Below are 20,033 nucleotides of genomic sequence, written 5' to 3' on the forward strand. Positions count from 1 at the left end.
CAATGTTCAACTGGGTTTGTTCAGGCCCAACTGAGTTTGAACTATGTTTGAACTGATCCAGTTGGGCTTCAACTAGGTTTCACTGGTTTTTGCACTAGCCCAACTGGGTTTGAACTATGTTGACTGGTTAACTTGCCCTGTTGGGGTTGAACTAGGTTTCAACTGGTTTTGCACTGGCCCAACTGGGTTTGGACTATTGGCTGGTGAACTGACCCAGCTGGGGTTTAACTAGGTTTCACTGGTTTGCACAAACCCAACTGGATTTGAACTATGTTTACTGTTGAACTTGCCCTGTTGGGGTTGAACTAGGTTTCACACTGGCCCAACTGGGTTTGGACTATGTGTACTGCTTTTATTTTAGGTGTAATTATCAAGACTATTATAATGTAAGTTCGTAAGCAGTAACCGTATAGTAATATATTGAAAATGCTAAATTAGCCAACTTATGAGGGGTGTAAAATAAATCTTTGTCATATTTATCACAGTTAGGATTAAACGATGACATTTTTGTACCGCAATGATTAAAAATATGAAATATTTCCTATATAATAAATTTGAAAAAATTATGTTATAATTTGTTCGTAGATTTGAACAACTGGTAGACAAAATGCCTTCCTAGTGCAAAATAGTATGTTCCGACTAAATTTGAACTTTGACATTTGTACCTTCTGTTAGCGCAAAATTTATAAATTCCGAATCCGCAAACCACATACGCCAACAGAAGCTTCGCAGAATAATCGCATTTGTAACTGATTTTGCAAACAATTTTAAATTATTACCGCGGCTAAGTTCCCTCCTTTGTGATCTTGCAGTATCTTTATATTATTGATTCATACTTGTAACATTATAATTGATTGTAAACGTGCTCTTTATCATAAATATTTGAATTGAACAGAAACTTTATAGGCCTATATAGGCTAGTGACTTAGGACTATAGTATAGGCTAGGCCTAACAAACCGGTTCCCTACTAGGTATACCACATGGTACAATTACTTACGTTAGACATAACCTAACGTTATAGTTGCCTAGCTTATAGGGGCCTAACCTAGTTATACTCAAGTTAACACCTATATTTAGCCGCATGATTTAAGGAAAGTTATTGTCAACTAGCAAACATATAATAGCAATTTTCAAAATTTACGCAATTTCCTTGATTGTTGTTTCAAACATGAAGTGTCCTATTGGCATAATAACATACTTTGCAAAAGTCATTAGCCTAGTGAAGTGTACAGCATACACTTATATGCTACAAACTATCAATCTAATTTCAAGTGAGGCTTCATTTGTACAGTGTAAGATGGTCAGCTCTTACATAAAGATTTGTTTTTGTAACTTGTTTATTAGTGCACTGTACAGTGTTCACTGTACAGAGGGCTATACATTTGTACAGTACATTTGTATGTTGTCTTGTGGTAGCAAAAAGGTTGATTAACAACTTTCTCTCTTCTGGGTTGCTATGCAATTATCTTGCTCTTCCTGGAAAGTAGCCCTCACAGGAAATGGGGTCTGTGTGTATATATTTTAGGAACAAAGGAGTTTTGTGAGGGTACAGTATAGGGAGTTGGCAATTGGCTATGAGTATCTGAGCAAGGCAATTTTAAAAGAAGAAGAAGATAGTTTAATGGCTGGATAGTTTGTTTTAAACCTTAATTTACATAGTTCAAGTTACTGTACATGGACCTTATTATTTTATGGAAGTTGTGATATTCAACTGCCAGTCTGGGACACTATTTATTGTAAAGGATACTATTTACTATAAAGGATATTGTTTTACAATAAAGGATATATTCCAGGACACCATCACTTATAAAGGGCATTATTTTACTACAAAGGATATTGACATTATTTTACTGAAAGGATACCCTGGAACACTATTTCATATAAATGAAAGGATACTTTTTTGCTGGTATCGGACATTCATAATACCATTTGTTGGGTTCAACTATACTGATGTCGTAGAAATCTGATGTCGTGGAAGGTCTGAGGTCGTAGAATACTTCATGTCACCAGCAGGCCAACTCATCAGAACAGACTTTTAAATTAAGTGTATTTCTTTATATTTTGGGTGCGCACCTCACGACTGTTAGTTGATTCATTTAATTCTTTGACTGGGCCCAGATCAGCTGTACATTGTTTGTTATTCATAATTATAATTTCTTTTGATCCAATCCAGTTGACTTCTTCATATTTATATGTGTCTTGCTCTGTGTTAGGTCATCATACCAAACCCAGAGTTCTCTGATCAAGAACAAACATTTATTTTCAGTGGCCAACACCCTTAATACTTACAGTATAGATCTACTGTTAAAAAATGAAAACTTCTTATAGTGTGGTGTTATATAAGTGTAGATAACACCAGTTGAGAATCCCAGTTCAAACTATTTAAAAATATAAGAAGTAAAAAAATAGTTCACCCAGTTTAACCCAGCAAAACCTAATTGACCCAGTTGAACCCAGTAAAACAGTTGACCCAGTGAAACATAGTTGACCCAGTAAAACATAGTTGAACCAGTTGGACCCAGTAAAACATAGTTGGACCCAGTAAAACATAGTTGAACCAGTTGGACCCAGTAAAACATAGTTGAACCAGTTGGACCCAGTAAACATAGTTGAACCAGTTGGACCCAGTAAAACATAGTTGAACCAATTGGGAACCCCAGTTCACCCAGTTCAACCTAGTTCAAATTTGGGCCAATTTCCGTATAGAAAATTCCAGTTGAACCCAGTTCAAAAATTCAACTGGAATTTCCACCAGGGTCAAGTTATTGCAAAAATACTAGTTTTTTACCCCTGATTGACCTTTGTTGACCTTGTATAACATGACCGTTATGTTTGGAAACGATCCCTTACCCTATTTACAACTACTCCCAAAATATCAACCATGTCGGACCCTGTCAATGGGAGTTATTGCTTGTTTTTATAAATTGGTTTTTTGGCCTCTAACTGACCTTTAGTGACCTTCACAGGCACCAAAAACAATAGGGTTCATCTACTCAATGTGGTACTCATATACACCAAATATTAGATTGGTCCAAGCTTCCCTACTTGAGATATCGTGTTTACAAGTGAGGCGTCACACACACACACACACACATACACGCATACATATACTCTCCGCCTGCATAATGCATAGGTTACGATTATCATCGAAACCAAATATGAATAGAAAGTAAGGAAAGAAGAGAGAGAAACCAGAATGCAAAATGCATTGAGGTTTCGATGACTTCATTATACTAGACTTCTGCTTGTTCACCAGAAATAGCTCTTATTATGTAAATGTCCTTTGATGGGCAATTACACCATGGCATGATAAACACAGGTCAGTCTACTGAACGTGGCAATACATACCTCCACCGAAAACAATATGAGACTTTTACTCAATGTGACGCGTCCACACACCAAGTATGAGGAGTATCCATGATTCCTAACTTATATAATATAAATAATAATAATGATAATAATCGGCAGTTATTTTTACGACGCTTAAGCGACCACAATTGATGCATTACATCTTACATGTCGGTGGCTTCCAATTTAACAATTTAACTCAAATTTGGAATCTTTTCAATTTAGAAAGTCATTTCAGATGGGAAAACCGTAGATTGCTCTTGGATGAAACACCCACCTTACTATGAACCGACCGGGATCGAACCCCAAACCTCCCGATTGCTTTGCCGCATCGCTTCAAATGCCACTGCCTTTATCCACTCGGCCAATGCACCGGTACAACTTGAGATATCATTTTTAAGGGTTTCAGAGTTTGACCTCTGGTGACCTTTGAACTACAGGATTCAACAGTACTCAATATGGCAAGTCTATATACCATGTATGAAAAATATTCATTATTTCTACCATGATATACCACATTTAAAACGATTGATATATGGTGAATTCAGATAACCTTTGACCTCCACCAAAAACAATTAAGTTCTTTTATTCAATATAATGCATCCACACGCCAAGTATGAAAAGTATCCCTTCTCCCTAACTTGAGATATCGTGTTTACAATATTTTCAATATATGATCTCTGGTGGCCTCAGATGACCTTTGACCTCACAAAAAGCTATAGCTTCTTCTTCAAAATACTGTACGACACATCCACATGTTAAGTGCAAAATGTATCCATGCTTCTTATCTTGGGATATCATGTTTACGTTTTCAGCATTTGACCGAGCTGTTAACTTTAGATATCCTTTGCCCTCCACCAAAAACAATAGGATTCTTCTACTTGCTTTAATGCATCCACATGCCAAGTATGAAAAATTCACATGCTTCCTAAGGTTTCCACAGTTTTTCCTCTGGTGATCTTAGATGAACTTTGACTTCCACCAAAAGCAATAGGGTTCTTCTACTCAATATGGAGCATCTACATGCCAAGTACAAAAAGTATCCATGATTCCTGTCTTGAAATATTGTGTTTACAAGCTGGGCACCACACACACACACACATTCACCCAGTACAACCCCACACATACACTCTCACAGACCATCATGACTGCATAGGTTTCTATTGTCATCAAAACCAAGACTTACCATTAAACGCTTGGCACGAAACGCTGAGAGTAAATATTGAATGTCTACGATATATTTATCTTCCATAAGTTTATGACATATTTACCAAAACCGTTCATTTGGTTCATTTAAAATTAGAAACGAAGTCAAACAAAGGCAAGCTGTTTTTAGAATTCCATGTACATGAGATTTTTTCTAACCAGATATTAGTGATACCTCCTTTCATAGTGATACATAGCTCTTTTGTTGCATCTTTATTGTTATCAAACAATAAGCGCTCTCTCGCTCTCTCGTTATAGCAAACAATTTATGTTTTCCACGAATCGGTGACATGTACTTTAGGTCGTAACATCCCTATTCACTTTTGCCATCCTTCATTTTTCCTCCTGTGAAATTAAGGACCATTGTCACCTCTTTATTTCCCTCATGGTTTCTCTTATTATATCAAAACGTTTCTGATCAATTTTAATTGTTTCCATTTCATCTTTCAATTGTTTAAAATCTAGATAAGACATTTATGATTGTAAATAAATTTGGGAAAAAAGAAAGGTAACAAAAGGAAACCAGGTAACCCGAAAGAGACTTTACTTTTCATTTTGGCAATTAACGCTGAGAGTAAACATTGAACTTGTGCAATTATTTACCTTCCGTAATATATTTCATTTTAAAGACCTCCAATCTGGAACGAAGTCAAACGAAGACAAACCATTATTATAATAATATACGTACTTTCATCTTATAAGATAGGATACATATCAACAACCCTTATTATCCAAGAGTTGAACAAAAAAAAAATGATTGATAGATTTGGAACGTGCCGTGCCTACGATAACCACCGCTCCTTTATGGCGCATGTTGTACATATACCAAATTAGAGCTTGGAGTTCTTAATGGAGGCTGGGATTGGAAATTGGGTTGATTGACATTCTGGTTTGGGAGAAGGTGACTATGAGGTCAGGATAGCTTAGAGGAGGGTTTTGGATGAAGGCGGAGGTGGAGAGGGTGGGGAAGGGAGAGTAGTATGGGATGGAAATTAAGATTGGGATGGGTGTGATATGGGTTTATGTTAAAGCTCATCTTGCCTGCAGTGCAAATAATTTATCAATTTTCGATACTTGGTTTCTCTCAAGTTCTGACCCTCTTAGTTTTTCTCAGATATTAAGCAGTGTTTACTTCGACCAGGGAGTTGTCATCTAGACTCTAAGGCTTGCAACAATTTCAAGTAGTTGTATCAAAGAAATATGAAAGGAAACATTTATGCAGAGAAGCAATATCATCATTTCCCTGTCTATGGTGATTATGAAGTCACTAAAACATCTCAAACGCCAGTCTACTTAACATAAAGATATTTTTCATTTTTTGTTTTTATTACCTCATTTCCAAAGCAACTACACATAGCTTTTGGATACTTGAAAGTAGTTGTTAGTTTACTAAAATGTCCCCAATGTACTGCTTTAGGACCCTCAGAATAATAAAAAACAGGCCCTTGAATCGAAAGTCAGGCCATCTATAAACTAGATACATTTATGTATACAGATACATCTAGCAGGATCATCACATAAGAGCACCTCGGTTCATCAGCCGTTTGTTTTGTTTTTTGGCATTCAGCTGGGAAGATCTGAGAATTATAGTAGCACAATGTTCCATTTAGAATTACTTAAATAGATCTAACTTATAGTCTAAATATACCAAAGAATGAACCATTTGACTTCAAAGTTTTTCTTTTCTTTAGAACTGTCGACCTAGATCACCATCCACCCCCCCCCCTCCTCCCGTTACACTAGAGTAAGGTTCGATAAACCCACAACTGCATCCCTCCTTTATCAAATACTTCATGGCCCTCCATGAATTTTACAGTGTGCACAATCTTGCATTTGCAGCTACTTATATGGACCTAAATCATAGTCTAAATATGCCTCAGAATTCACCATTTGACACTTACAAAACCCAAATTGTTGGAGAAGCTTCATTTATCCCAGGGCAGCTCCCATTCTTCATAAAATCTTTGTCTCTGAACTTCCACGAAAGTTCCTTACCAAAATCAGTTGGGGGGGAGAGAGTTGAATTTTTGCCCCCCCCCCCCCCCCACCATGGAAATCCTGTGCACGCTACTGATACGCTATGAATGTATAATGTTGCAATTTGTCAAATTTTAGTCTGCCTTTGACAAACCATGTAATAATAAAGCTGCATTAGTCTTTAGATTGAATATCAAGAACAGAGAAGAGATATTAATAATTTATTGACAATTTGTTGGAACCAGAAAACGAAAAGCATCAACCATTTAATTCACTGGTAAGGATTTTACAGTATGGAATTGTTATTTCAATTCCTATGTGAAATATCCTGTAGACACATAGATTGTATGAACAATAAGGAAATTTTCTGTTACCAGTTTTGAGCTTGAAAAACCCTACAACATTTGTTATTATAGACTGAGAGATCTACATGACAATTGGTTAAAGGCACAGTGAGATATTTTGACAACCTACAAGTCACCTGGTATAAATTACAAAATAAATTGCCAATTTGAGACCAATTGAGGCAACCTTTTGACCCCTTGAGAGTGAAACTGGATAACGGTCACTTAAGTGTGCTTAAAGCAATACTACATAAGAAATTTCCTTGAACTTTCCTGGATGACTTATAGAGCCCCTTCAAAAAACTGAACTGGATTTGACCAAAGTATGTTCACCAAATGCAACACGTTTTGAGCTATTGGCTGTCAAAGACATTCTCTTTTGCACATCAGACCAACTTAAAAACCTCATAAATTAATATTGAAAAAAGTTACAACCCTGAGTTTGGTAAGTTGTACTGTAGGCACTTCATACTTACAATTAAATTAAAAAGACCTTCCCAGCTCTCACATAGTTACAGTAAGTTGGTAAAAGAAATTGGCATCAAACCCCCTTCCCCATGCAGAATCACAGCATGAAATAGCTGCACAACTTACAGATATATTGCAGGAAAGCATGTAATCATTATTGTGTATTGTTTGGACTGGACATAATACCCTCTACAAGAATAAAGTACCCTGAAGCAATAGTTTAGGAGCAATTCATCACTAAAAATAGCACATTTTTTGCAAAAAAAAATAACAAAACTGAATAGTTTGGAATTTTTAAGTTGACCTAACTTCACAAGGCAATGCTTTTGCATAATTTTGTCTCCATTCTATGGGATAGTCTCTAAGCTTCAGTGATAGAAATGTAGTAGGATGTTTAAATGCTGAGAAATCAGACCTCACAAGAAAATGCCAAAATGCTCATGGTGGCGAAAAATTGCGAAATTTCAAAGTGTGATGACTTGGCCAATTTTGAAGCAATGCAACTGAAATTTTCAGAATATGCTCATTTCATGGTGCTCTAATCATGCAATTATGGTGGTAATTTTTGGAGAGGGTCCAGAAACGGCCATCCGTGATTTGACAAGAAATGAAATTGGCGGAGACTGTCATACCTTTATACGTAAGAAATATCACTTTCCTATATTTATATAATAATTGAGTACTTTTGTTATTCTTGATTAAAGAGAGAGGTTGTTGGGGGGAGGGGGAGGTTGGGTGGGGGGTGTTTCACGCTTTACACTGTAACAACTAACAAAGAACAATATGTGTAAACTGGTACATATCGATGAAAAGGGGCAGCAGAGGGGAAGTGTGGCGAGTATTATATTTTAATCAGGAGTATTTTAACAATTATACAATGGCCCTTAGTGAAGACAATGAAATTGACTGTGTGCTTACCTTGTCCGTTGATAGTCACACCCACAAGCGATAGGATCATCAAATGAGAAAGCAACATCTTGCTTGAAGCTGGTTGCCCAAAAACAGTGTTTTCCTCTTCTTGAAAGTTCTGTCCAACACAGAAAAACAACAAGGAAAACAGCCGGTCACTTCCAAGATAATTGGGAATGAAATGACTCTATTCCTTATGGAGAGATTATTCATATCAGGCTTAAACAATGACGTGAGAAATTAAAACATGAATATTCATGTTGATGTTCATTCCAAACACTGATTGGCTGAATACAAACATTTATGTCATAACAGCTCAATCTACTGAGATTCTACTGTTCTGAAGATGCAGCAATGATATACACTACAGCTCATTGTGTGATAAATCATGATATTAACATGAAAGGTTGAATCTGTGTATCTGCAGAAGCCTTCTTCAAATAAAAATGATAATTAAATCTCAAATCTCAAGGTTCATGAAATTTGCACTTCTTAATTTATGAAAATGAAAATTACAATTCTGAGTAAGAGACACACGTTTATGACAATATTGAACATAATAAGCTAAGTTAGATTAAACACATTAAATCAACGGTGTGAATGTATGGACTGGGGAAATATATGTATGTTAAACCACTGTTCCCTCTGTTTTCTTTTTAGCTACAGCGGGTGACTTTTGGTGGCCATGATTCTGAAAATTGTATATGAAAATTTTCTTCATAAATTTATTACTGTATTTACAATACAATTCATGTCTAGATCTTGCTTGATGGAATCACTACAATATATCCGGATATCTTTCAAGTATTAAATGCACTGGAAATTCCCCTCACTGAAAACAAAGAAAAAAAGAAAAAAAGAATTGTTTCTATTTATATTAACTGAAGCTGAAGGTAAATATCCCAAAACCGTCATTGGCTATCTGTTCCTGTTTAAACTTTTGGTCTCATGGGTAAGTAAAGGGAAATTAACAGCCAAGCTTATCAAAAAAAGATTTACAGACTTATATAAATATGAACAAACTGAAGATGAAAGTGTCATACCCTAAAACCATCATTGATCATTTGTTCCTGTTTAACCTGTTCGGTCATATTCCTCACTCTGCCATTTAAGGAATCCACTAGAGTGGAGAGCCTCTCACTTTCAGAGTGCAGTTCACCTTTCTCCTTAGTTAGACTGGTCACTTTCAATTGAATCTCATCAAGAGCATTCTGAAATAACAAGATGTGAACAATAATGTAAGGGAAAAAAACAAAAATTAACAGTTATTTCTTATGAGTTTCTCTCAGGCTTGGGGCGATTACATCTGAATGTAATCGATTACGATTACGATTACTTGGGAATGTATGATTACGATTACAGCCTAAAGTTGAAGTAATCGATTACGATTACGATTACATTGTAATGTAATCGTGATTACAATCATGATTACATTGTGGTTACTTGCACAATCCTCTGCATATCTGTTTAATATAACTCTCTGCCGGGAAATAGGGCAATGAAATAGAGCAAAGGAAGGGCATTTACAGTATATACGGACCAAATTGTGGAAGTATATCTACAATTCCTACCAGGCATTACACATTTATGCCTTAACACGTTTAAGATGTGTAACCCATAAGTCCAGTAAAAAATACAATTTAAACAGACAATTAAACAGACAACCAGTTGTGTATGCAAAAGGATTGTGAACGCTGAGAGGCAGCATTGAACAGAATAATTCAGGTGATAAAAAATCCTTGAATATGGCGATCAAATCCCCAGTACTTCTTAGTATAAGTTTATTGTGCTAGAGAATTCTAGAAGCAGGAACACTTCTTTGGTCACACTAAAAGCCAATAGTAAGAATTAGTTTTAATCATTTCTACTAATTTTGCCCTTCTCATTCAAATTTCACTGTAATCATAAATGTAATACGATTACGATTACTCTGCCCTTGTAATCGATTACGATTATGATTACTTTGTAATTTTCACAAAAGTAATCGATTACGATTACTTCAAAAAATGTAATCGATTGTAATCGATTACGATTACTGATTACGACTACCCCAAGCCTGGTTTCTCTTAAGCTTAGCCAAGTCTTGTAACTGAACATTGCAGTACTACAAAGAGATTACTTAAAGAAACTAAAAGATGAATGAAGTCATAAAGAGCTTGAGCAGCAACACAAGACTGACTCTCTAGGTACTTAACACGCAAAATAAATATTAATTGAAACAAATATACTGCAATATACTAGGTAAACTACTCTACTGTAAAATAGCATGTTCAATGGTAGCTCTCACCAGTAATGGGGATAATGTGAACAGTTACAACCTCCAGTATTATATTTTTCAGAAACTTTTTGCATTATCATCATCATCATGGTAACAAGTTTGAAAACCATCAAAGAAGACCTTAAATTACTACTAACCATTTGTCATGTTTCATGGTACACATGCCCACAGGGACATGCAGAGACCCCCTGATGATCTAACTCCAGACATTCTGAACAGATGGTACAGACGACACTTGGCATGATTAAACAGCCAATCAGCAGCAATGCACTAGGATACCATCTCTGTGTGAAAAACAATACAATTAGAACAAATACAAGTATGTATTTGTAGTAGCCAGACTTGTTGTGCATATACAAAGTTCTGGGTCGGGATATGAGTACCAGTTCAATGCCTTGAGGATGAGTACCACAAAATTTTCTGAGTACCAGTGCAAAGTCAGAGTGATCCAAATTACTGTGATCATTTACAAGAACAATTTCACACTGACATATAAGCCTTTAAAATTTCACAAAGTTCTAACTCTAACTCTAAACTAAAATTTCCCATGGGACCTTGGCCCAAAGGACCATGAGCAAGAAATCCAATTGAAGTTGGTTAGAAACACATTGTATAGCAAAAGCATTGTAAGGTAACTACCGTCATAATTACATTCCAGAACAAGGTTTATATTCATACCTTCCCAGATACATCTTAGTAACTCAGATATTTTGTCCTTTATACCACGGCATCACGTACCTTAAAATAACTATGATTCCTGTAGAAATTTCCAGTTCTACAGTATGCTGACACCAAAAAACTTGACAAAACTTCCAGTCAGCTAACTATTGCAATTATGAGGTCATTGCTGTAAATTTGGCCAATGTTATATGATGGAATACTGTACGTTTGCGATAGTAATGGCAATAAAGTTCTTTTTAAGGAGTAATGACAACCTTGCTGATGTTACTCAGTGGTTTCGTTCTATCCTTCAGCTATTTGATTTCATCGACGGTTTGACCAAATTGCACCGTAAGTAGAGAGAATTATACTTACTTGAATTAAAGGTGCAAGTCAAACTAATTTTAAACTACAATCCAGCATTGTAATGTAATACATAAATAGCATTGACATTACACAAAAATATATCAAAATATAAAATAGATCATTTCCTTGTTACACTGTGGCAAATTTTGCCATTTCTGTTATGGGTTTGCAGGTTAACATTTTTATTGAAAAAGTGGCTACAAGTTGACTCAAAGAAAATACACTATATATCATTGTAACTACATGTGTAACACAGGGTTCCAGTTATTATCCAGTGCCATTCCAGCACCATAGGTTTCGATCCTTCCCCCATGGCGGAAAGGCTCGAAACCCATGTCGGAGAGGTACATTTTAGGAATGGATTTTACACAGGAATTTATTTGTAAAACTTTTTTGATTCACGTGGAAGGATGGGTACACCGTCTTCAAATGTGATGGTTTGCTGGATAGACTGAATTGAAGTTAAGACAAGACAGGGGAACAGATGCACAGTCTTTTACGGGTACTAATTTAGACTCTGTACCATTCGACCCTACTTCCTAACCCCTAACCCTATTCCCTACTTCCTAACCCTAATTCCTAACCCTACTCCCTAACCAACCTAATCCATAACCTTATTCTGGCGATTCGAAGTAAGCTTTCCCATTCATAAGGTACGGATTCTAAAGTTAGGCCCTTTTATGTACATGTTGATTGAATAGTTTTAAAATGTAAGTTCGTAAGAGTCGATACATGCACTATTTTCAAATGTACAATATAGGCTAGGCCTAAACTTAGGCTGTATAGCAACACTAACACTAACTTCCTGAATAAGTAACAGTGCACTTGCCTAGGAACAAACAATGTGTGATTTGGACACTTGAGGAAAGTAAAACCATTATACCTTATTCACTCCGGCAAAGCCGTGTTAGACACGGTAATACAATTAATTTAATTTTAACAAATGTTCTGCCGATTCTACCGTATTTCTGGCTGACGGCAGCGTTATAACTTTTATGACAGGGCCGTGTATGGTCATTTTCACAATCAGTGGTGTAACTTTTGTACACTCAGGGCCAAAATTTCAAACACCATATATATTGAAATTTTTACTAACATCACATGTTAAAGGGTTCAAATTTTTGTAAATCCAACTTTTCGGAGCTTAAACATATTCGTTTATGGGAGTAATTTTTCGGTGACTGTATGACTCTAGGAAACTTTAAGCAAAAAGATATATTTTTAAGCAACCATATTTACCCAGTGTTAAAACAGTACTCTGATTCAAGTTAACTTTAAAATGCTTATCATTATATGTTACTTAAAAATTAAGGATTTGGCAGAAAATTTTTATTACTATTGCAGATATTTCCATGTTAACTGAAAATTTATTGGAAATCAAGGATTGTTTTTCTTAATTTTAACTTTAAACTATTTAAAAAAAAGATAAGGCCAAGTCAAACACCCTAAATAATGTCTCCTCACAGAGGGCTAATATCCAATCCAAGTTGCACAAAAATCCATGCAGTTTTGCAAAAGTTGGAATTTTCCCACTTACGCGTTTCGGAGGTGACGTTAACATTTTACATGTGTTTCGGAGGTGACAAAAATGTTTACAAGTTGTTGTCAAGGCATTTTTGCTAATAACAAAGAATTAAACACTTAATCTCAATGTATATTCATAACATCTTTAATCAAACACTGATTTAAATAAAAAATATCTCTGCCAAGTAGCAGAGAATGTAAATCAACTACCTGTACAACTAATGAAACAAGTGAATGAATACAGAACACAGAATACAATAGTTTTATGTTATAAAAGATAGGTAAATGTCAGGTAAAGCAAATATGGGCATTTAAAAAGCAATTGTAAACATTGGGTTGAAGTCTCTTACTGTAGCACTCATATTGCAAATGATTATCTCACATACAACATATTGTATATGCCTTCAGTCTCTTTTGTTTCGGAGGTAACGCTAAACGTTTACACAACGCAGAAGGCTTGATTCATGCTAAAACACACAGAACTTACCTTGGAAAGAATGAAAAACATTATAAGGATATGTTGATAATATTTTAAAGACATTCATGATACTAGAACTATGACTGCTTTTGCTGCCATTCATGATAACTTGGAGACAATACTGTATCCATTCAAAATCATTTGGTTAAATTCTCACTGTTTTGGCTAATTGCATATGAAATATTATACCACAAAGAAATGATTAACATTGCATAGCCATTAGCCATTCTGACTGCTAGTTACAGTATCATTTATGTTAGTTACACTTTTGGCAGTGAAACTTACTGTCACATTCCTGTAATCTTTTACAAATTTGAAGAGGACATTCAGTCTAATATTCTGGAAAAAACACTTCATTAACATGACCTAACCACAGTCTATCAAAGTTTCAGTGAAAAGTTAGGTTAAAACTTGTCAAAAACTGCATAAATGGATGGGCTAAAATCATTTAACAGCAGCTTGGCCTTGTTCACACTTAAGAATGCACCCGTACTTCAAGTCCTCAAGGGAAATTAATTCCCTTAGTGTGAACACTCCTTTACTCATACTTCAAGTCGGCATGCAGTCTTCAGAATTTATCCTGCATTCTCAATAAATGTGATGTGAATGGTCGGAGACTTAATGGTGAACCGAGATTTCCGATATATCAAGTTGCTATTGGGCGGGTAGTACGTACATGTATGTGTTTGTCAGAGCGTTGCCCTTCTAAACAGAAACACTACCAAACGATGCTATTCGTGAACCCATTTCATTTTCTTTGAACCGATTTGACCAACACTGCAGAAAAGACGCGGTAACGGTTGTGAGACAAAAACAAACTAAATGACAGTCCACTTAAATCTACTGAAATAGCCTTAAATTTGTTGTACGCCGTACTGACAGATTTTTGGAGAGGCCAAACTCTGTAATTTGATGGTTATTTCAAAACGGATGATTTTGGGTTCGGTTGCCATGGAAGTTAGTAAAAGGCTAAAACCATTACGTCTGGCCTGGCCTATAATGAAGTTGCACTTACTAGCCTACTGTATACAGATACGGTAGACCTTACTAGGTCTTTAGACCTAACATTAAATGCCTTTGATGTTAGATTAGCCTCAAATGCGACATCAAGCAGTAAAACACTGACTAGCAAGATCGTTTGCTCATCCACTGAAGGGTTTGGAAGAAATTCAAATCTGGGTTAAAGTGTTATGGTAATGCCAGTACAGAGTTGTTTGAATACAGTTAACTGTTTATGTGCGATGATTGTGCGTTGCCGTGCAGTGGTGTACGGAGTAGTATGTACTAGTACAGCACATAAGACAATGGCAAAGCACAGGGGGAATGTAAACAGCTGATATGACCTTTATACGCCTGCGCAGTATATTAATCTCGCAAACAGACGAAACTTACTCGTTCTGAAATGTGAATGCGTCTTGTTCTTAACTATTTAATCCTCCTCGCGGACTCATAATCGCCCAGGTTGCATTCTTAAATGTGAACAAGGCCTAAGAGACCATCTGGAGCAACAATCTAGAGTTAAATGAGTTTTCACTCTATAAAGGTTAGTTGTTTGTAATTGGTTGTTAAAGGCATTGAAGACTCGCCCCAAACCGTGTGTGGCCATCTGAAAAATGTAACTTTCTGTTGCTTGCAAGTGACGTTTTGTTCGTGTCGCTACAAAATGCAGACAGTAATGAAACGTGATACCTTGTTATCTTTAGCTGGACCTGAGATGTCCATCGCTGTATCGTTTGTACAATGTGCTGTAGCTGTACTGACTGTACACTAGTGTCTAGTAACGATGGTAGCAAGCTGTGTGTGTATTTTCTGGGATCGATGGTGGTGTCTAACACTTCTGTTACACCTCATCGAAACTAGATCAGATTACCAGCATTAGACGTTTCCTTTTGCACCAGTCTTCACTCTTCACACCCTTTAAGAAAAGGGAGGGGAATTCCCTGTTCAAATTTTATGTATTTTGGGAAATCTCTTTTCAGACAATTTGCTGTGATAACAACAGCTCATTAAAGAAGCAATAAGATTCTTTCTTTTTGCTTAAAATGTTACAGCAGCAGGTCTACATATTGTGAACAAATATTCTGAACTTTTGTAGGATATTTACCTGGACCAAATAGTAGAGCCCTCCGTGGTTATAGTGGGAATCATGCAAATTAATGTGTATACTGGTACAGGTCAACATGGTGCAAAATTAAACCTGTGAACATGTACTCAACAGCACTGTAGAACTCACAGAAGGTAACATATAACTGCAGCACAAATGTATGCACTAGTAGAATATTTCAGAAATATGCTCAAACAAAGGGATAGTTCAGTATATTACATGTAAACAATCAATGTCACCTCCGAAACAATAGCAAAGACCACAGGCAGATTGAGCTAATATCTGATAAATTTGTCCCATGTTAATAAAGTTTTACACACTGCATGTTTGGTGATTGTGATCTTTTATGGACAGCACTTCATTACTAATCATTCATTTCATTCAAGTTTATTAATAGCACTAATGTAAGCAATGGTACGCTATCTCTTGCCCAGAAAGGGGAAAAAGTGGCAAAAAAACACATATTTGTAATTTATTCATCAACTGTGCATGTGAGAGTTTCATTAATACTTTGTTCAGTTTGTTACAGTGTTTTCTAAGGTAGATCAAGCCATCCATTAGCATATGATGGTACACAAACAGCAGAAATGTAAAAAATGTAGAGTTAACAATATTGTGTCACCTCCGAAACATTAATTTACAGTTTAATTCAAATTTAACATAATTAATAAAGGACCTTTTAAAAGATATTATCATACTGGTTGCTACACCTCTACAGAATTACTGTAATATAAGTTTTAGCCAAGGAAGATGTTTATTGGATCAGTAGAGATCAAATTTCCAACTAACCTGTTTCGGAGGTGACAAGGTGTTTCGGAGGTGACGCATGTTAACGGAAAGTTAAGAATCTCCCAGAAATTAAAACGACTGGTCATGTTGTCACAACTTTTACTCAAATATTACGTTAGGGGGTGAGGTATATTTTAATAAGTTCAAAATGGCTATACTATTGTTTACATAAATCTTGGGCTGAAGAATGCTTTGTTTCGGAGGTGACGGAAAAGTTAACGGAAAAGTTAACATTAAATTTGAAATTGACACAATTTTTTTAAGAATTCCAAATGAAAAATATTTTTTGGCCCAGATATTAGACACATTAGTTATTGTAATAATGCAACCTTACTTAACAAAATTTACACTGCTTAACTAGAAATTAGTTGCAGTCAAACTTAGGTACCAATTGTTAACGGAAAATGTCACCTCCGAAACGACAAAATCTAGCCACCGTTCCTTGGAGAAGGAAAGAAAGGAAACCTGGGGAACACAATTGCATTTTAGTTTGGACACTTGTTGATAATATCAACCAAATAAGAACTGGAAAATACCTTCCACCAATAAGTACAGGCTCTGACAAAAACAGTGTAGTTGAGAGTGTACGGCTGAACTAGCATATTTTAAGCATATTTATGGCCACCAAATCAACCTGAAGAAACCGAGAAAGTTCGTTAAGCTACCCAAGGTAGACTTCACTTAGGATGGTCAAATGGCAAAAAATCTAAGAATTCTGGTATTTGGTCACTGAGTTACAAAGCAATAAGTGCCAATATTGGAAGTTACACCACTGATTGTGAAAATGACCATATATATAGCGCGCTGACTCGTTTGGGTTGCAAAATTGAACAGGCCGCCGTTAACTTAGCGGGCGTATGGAACGCCATGTAAACTTTAATTCAATACACAGAGATATCTTCAATTTTCGAGATATCTGCAATTAATTTCAGATATCTCAAACTAAATTGAAGATATCTCGCATTATTTCAGGTATCTCCAATTCAATTAGAGATATCAGACATCGCATTTCGATATCTTTAATTTTATTTAAACTATCTTAAATTGATTTTTAGATATCAAGAAATATATTAAAGGTATCAAAATAGAAACATCATTAAAGATTTCTCGAATTGTATTCGAGAAATGCAAAATTGAATTAGAGATATCAAGAATTGGAATTAGAGATATCAAGAATTCGAATTAGAGATATTCAAAATTGAATTAGAGATATCGGGAATACAAAATTGAATTAGAGATATCGAGAAAACAATTAGAGATATCCAAAATTGAATTAGATATATCAAGAATTCGAATAAGAAATATCCAAATTTGAATATTTTTGATATTTCTAATTCAAATGAATTAGAGATATCTGGAAATGAATTAGAGATATCTCAACATGAATAAGAGATATCCAAAAATGTATTAGAGATATCTGTAATTGTTGAATAAAAGTTAAAATGGCGTTCCATACGTACGGCTCTGTCTAAATTAAGGGATCCCAATCGACATTAGCCTATACCCGCTGATCATCACATGTATTTTGGGGGGGGGGGTACGGGTGGTTCATTAAAACCCTTATCACCCCTGTTTGAAGGAACCATTGTAAAAACCCTTGCTTTTCGACCGGTAGTAGTTGATGATTATCTGATGTACTTCTCTCATTTTCCTGCTTCATATCACAGCAATGAAACTAATCTCTTTTATATAATTGTGCTTTATATACCATTAAAGGACAGCCCGCAACTAATACACTACTGCACTGAGCCGTTTATAGTCTATCTACGGTTCTGCTATACTGTATAAGTTTAACGCGCTCTTTATATATGGCAGACGTCTACATTTTGTAGCTTCATATTGTTGATATGTCACTTAATTGTGGCAAACACGCGCAGCTTTTGTGGCAAACACTTACTTTATAGACTGACCATGCTGTTTGTAACACACTTTTGGTAAAACTCTATATGTTTACTATATTAATATACTATGAATTTCATGAGATGCTATATGCTTTTCTTTAAATACCTTTCATGGGTGGCAGTGTGTCATTGGTATATGTAATTCTCAGAGTTATGACGAGTTCCTTTTAACACTGAGTAGATTCGTTACTAGGCATTTTATCCTGGCTAGAGAAGCCTGAGTATCTTTAATTGAAGAATTGTATTATTCCTTGGACAAAGCTTGTTTTGAAATCTTGTGTTAGAGCCTAAAGATAAACAATTATTCGAAATAAAGAGAATAGACAAATCTTTTAGAGTTATGATTTTTTAAAGAAAGCAAGCCTGAAGTTGTAACAATATCAGATTTACTGTAGGAAATTTAGCTAGAATTGCATAGTATTCCTAATTGACTGTGGGTGTGTGGGCTTTAACACCCACTCCTCCCCCCCCCCCGGACCCGCACAAATATTTAAAAGTTGTTATTAACACTAGTAGACGAATATATTACATGCATCTTATGAGTGAATTAAGCGTAAATACCATTTTCAAAATGTTGATACTTGGAAGTTGTCTCTATAGCTTTCTATGGATGTGACGTCACAGTTGCACATCGAGAGGTTTTTCATTTTCCTGATACCCATTAGTAGAGAGGAACAATGAAGATATGTACTCAGTGATTAATATTTGCCCAGTGATGATTACTTTTTTCGGGCGTCCTCAGAAAAAAAGCATCAAATGTGTATCATTTAGAAACTTAAAATTGTTAAAATAAGTTAGTTTTCTATTGTTTGGAAATAATTGAGTCCACAATGGATTGACTCTAAGGACATCAAATAAAAGCACTTTTGAACTCTTGTGTTTGGTACTGCATTGTTTTGTTTTTTCGTTACAGAAGTAAGAAAATTCCTCCGAAATGTTGGTCAAAATTATATTACAATAAGGTTAAACAAAAATCAAATGATCCATTGAGGTATCAATGTTTGCTGATTAATATTTCATTTGAAACTGGTTGACATAATGTTACTTTGGAGATTATATATGACTAAGTATGTTTAATAAAAGAAGGTTCTATGTGAATGTTACTTTCTATCCTTCAAAAAAAAAATCCTGGCTTTATTTTATGATGAATATATTTTTACAGTGTCTAAATACACTTGACAATTCATTTGTTGGCTTAATTATCAAATGAAGCAAATATTAAAAGCTGACAAGAGAATAGGTTATTTTGAAGAAAATCATTTAAGATAGATGGCTGGTTGACTTGCTGTGTGTATGGGTGAATAGACAGAATATTACCAACAAAGACGCTTTCAAATGATGTTATCTGTTCTAGCTTTTTTACGTGTAGCACGTATAGATTCATCTGAAGAGCTTAACGGAAGTTTAGGCGGGGTAGTGGAAGGGTGGGAAATTAGTGGGGGTAAGGTGGGGAAATGTGTCATTTTGGAGAGCTGAAGTTGGACCTAGTACTGGGAAACAAATTGCTTCCCAAATAAACAAGAAGAGTATAAAAAAAACAGCAGATGGGTAAATGACATTCACCATATTTATTCACTAAATACACTTAGTATATATGTATATAAATATATATATATATATATATATATATATACATAAATATACATCTATATACATCTATATATCTATTATTATATCTTA

The 20,033-nt window shown here is 35.4% G+C and overlaps 1 protein-coding gene across 7 annotated transcripts in view; it reads right to left on the bottom strand.

Annotated features, from left to right (window-relative positions):
- The window catches only part of LOC139976450 (uncharacterized), a 95,095-nt gene that overhangs the window by 40,344 nt on the left and 34,718 nt on the right, over window positions 1–20,033 (bottom strand). For 6 of the 7 annotated variants that reach the window (XM_071985195.1, XM_071985193.1, XM_071985190.1 and 3 more), the window contains 2 exons: window positions 9,297–9,464; window positions 8,263–8,371 (listed from right to left, as the gene is read on the bottom strand). In XM_071985195.1, coding sequence (XP_071841296.1) covers window positions 8,263–8,371; window positions 9,297–9,464 — 277 coding nt within the window. The remainder of the gene's footprint in view (window positions 1–8,262; window positions 8,372–9,296; window positions 9,465–20,033) is intronic. The other variant, XM_071985192.1, reaches the window with a different exon arrangement.

Source organism: Apostichopus japonicus, chromosome 11, assembly GCF_037975245.1.
Source record: "Apostichopus japonicus isolate 1M-3 chromosome 11, ASM3797524v1, whole genome shotgun sequence".
Taxonomy (NCBI): domain Eukaryota; kingdom Metazoa; phylum Echinodermata; class Holothuroidea; order Aspidochirotida; family Stichopodidae; genus Apostichopus; species Apostichopus japonicus.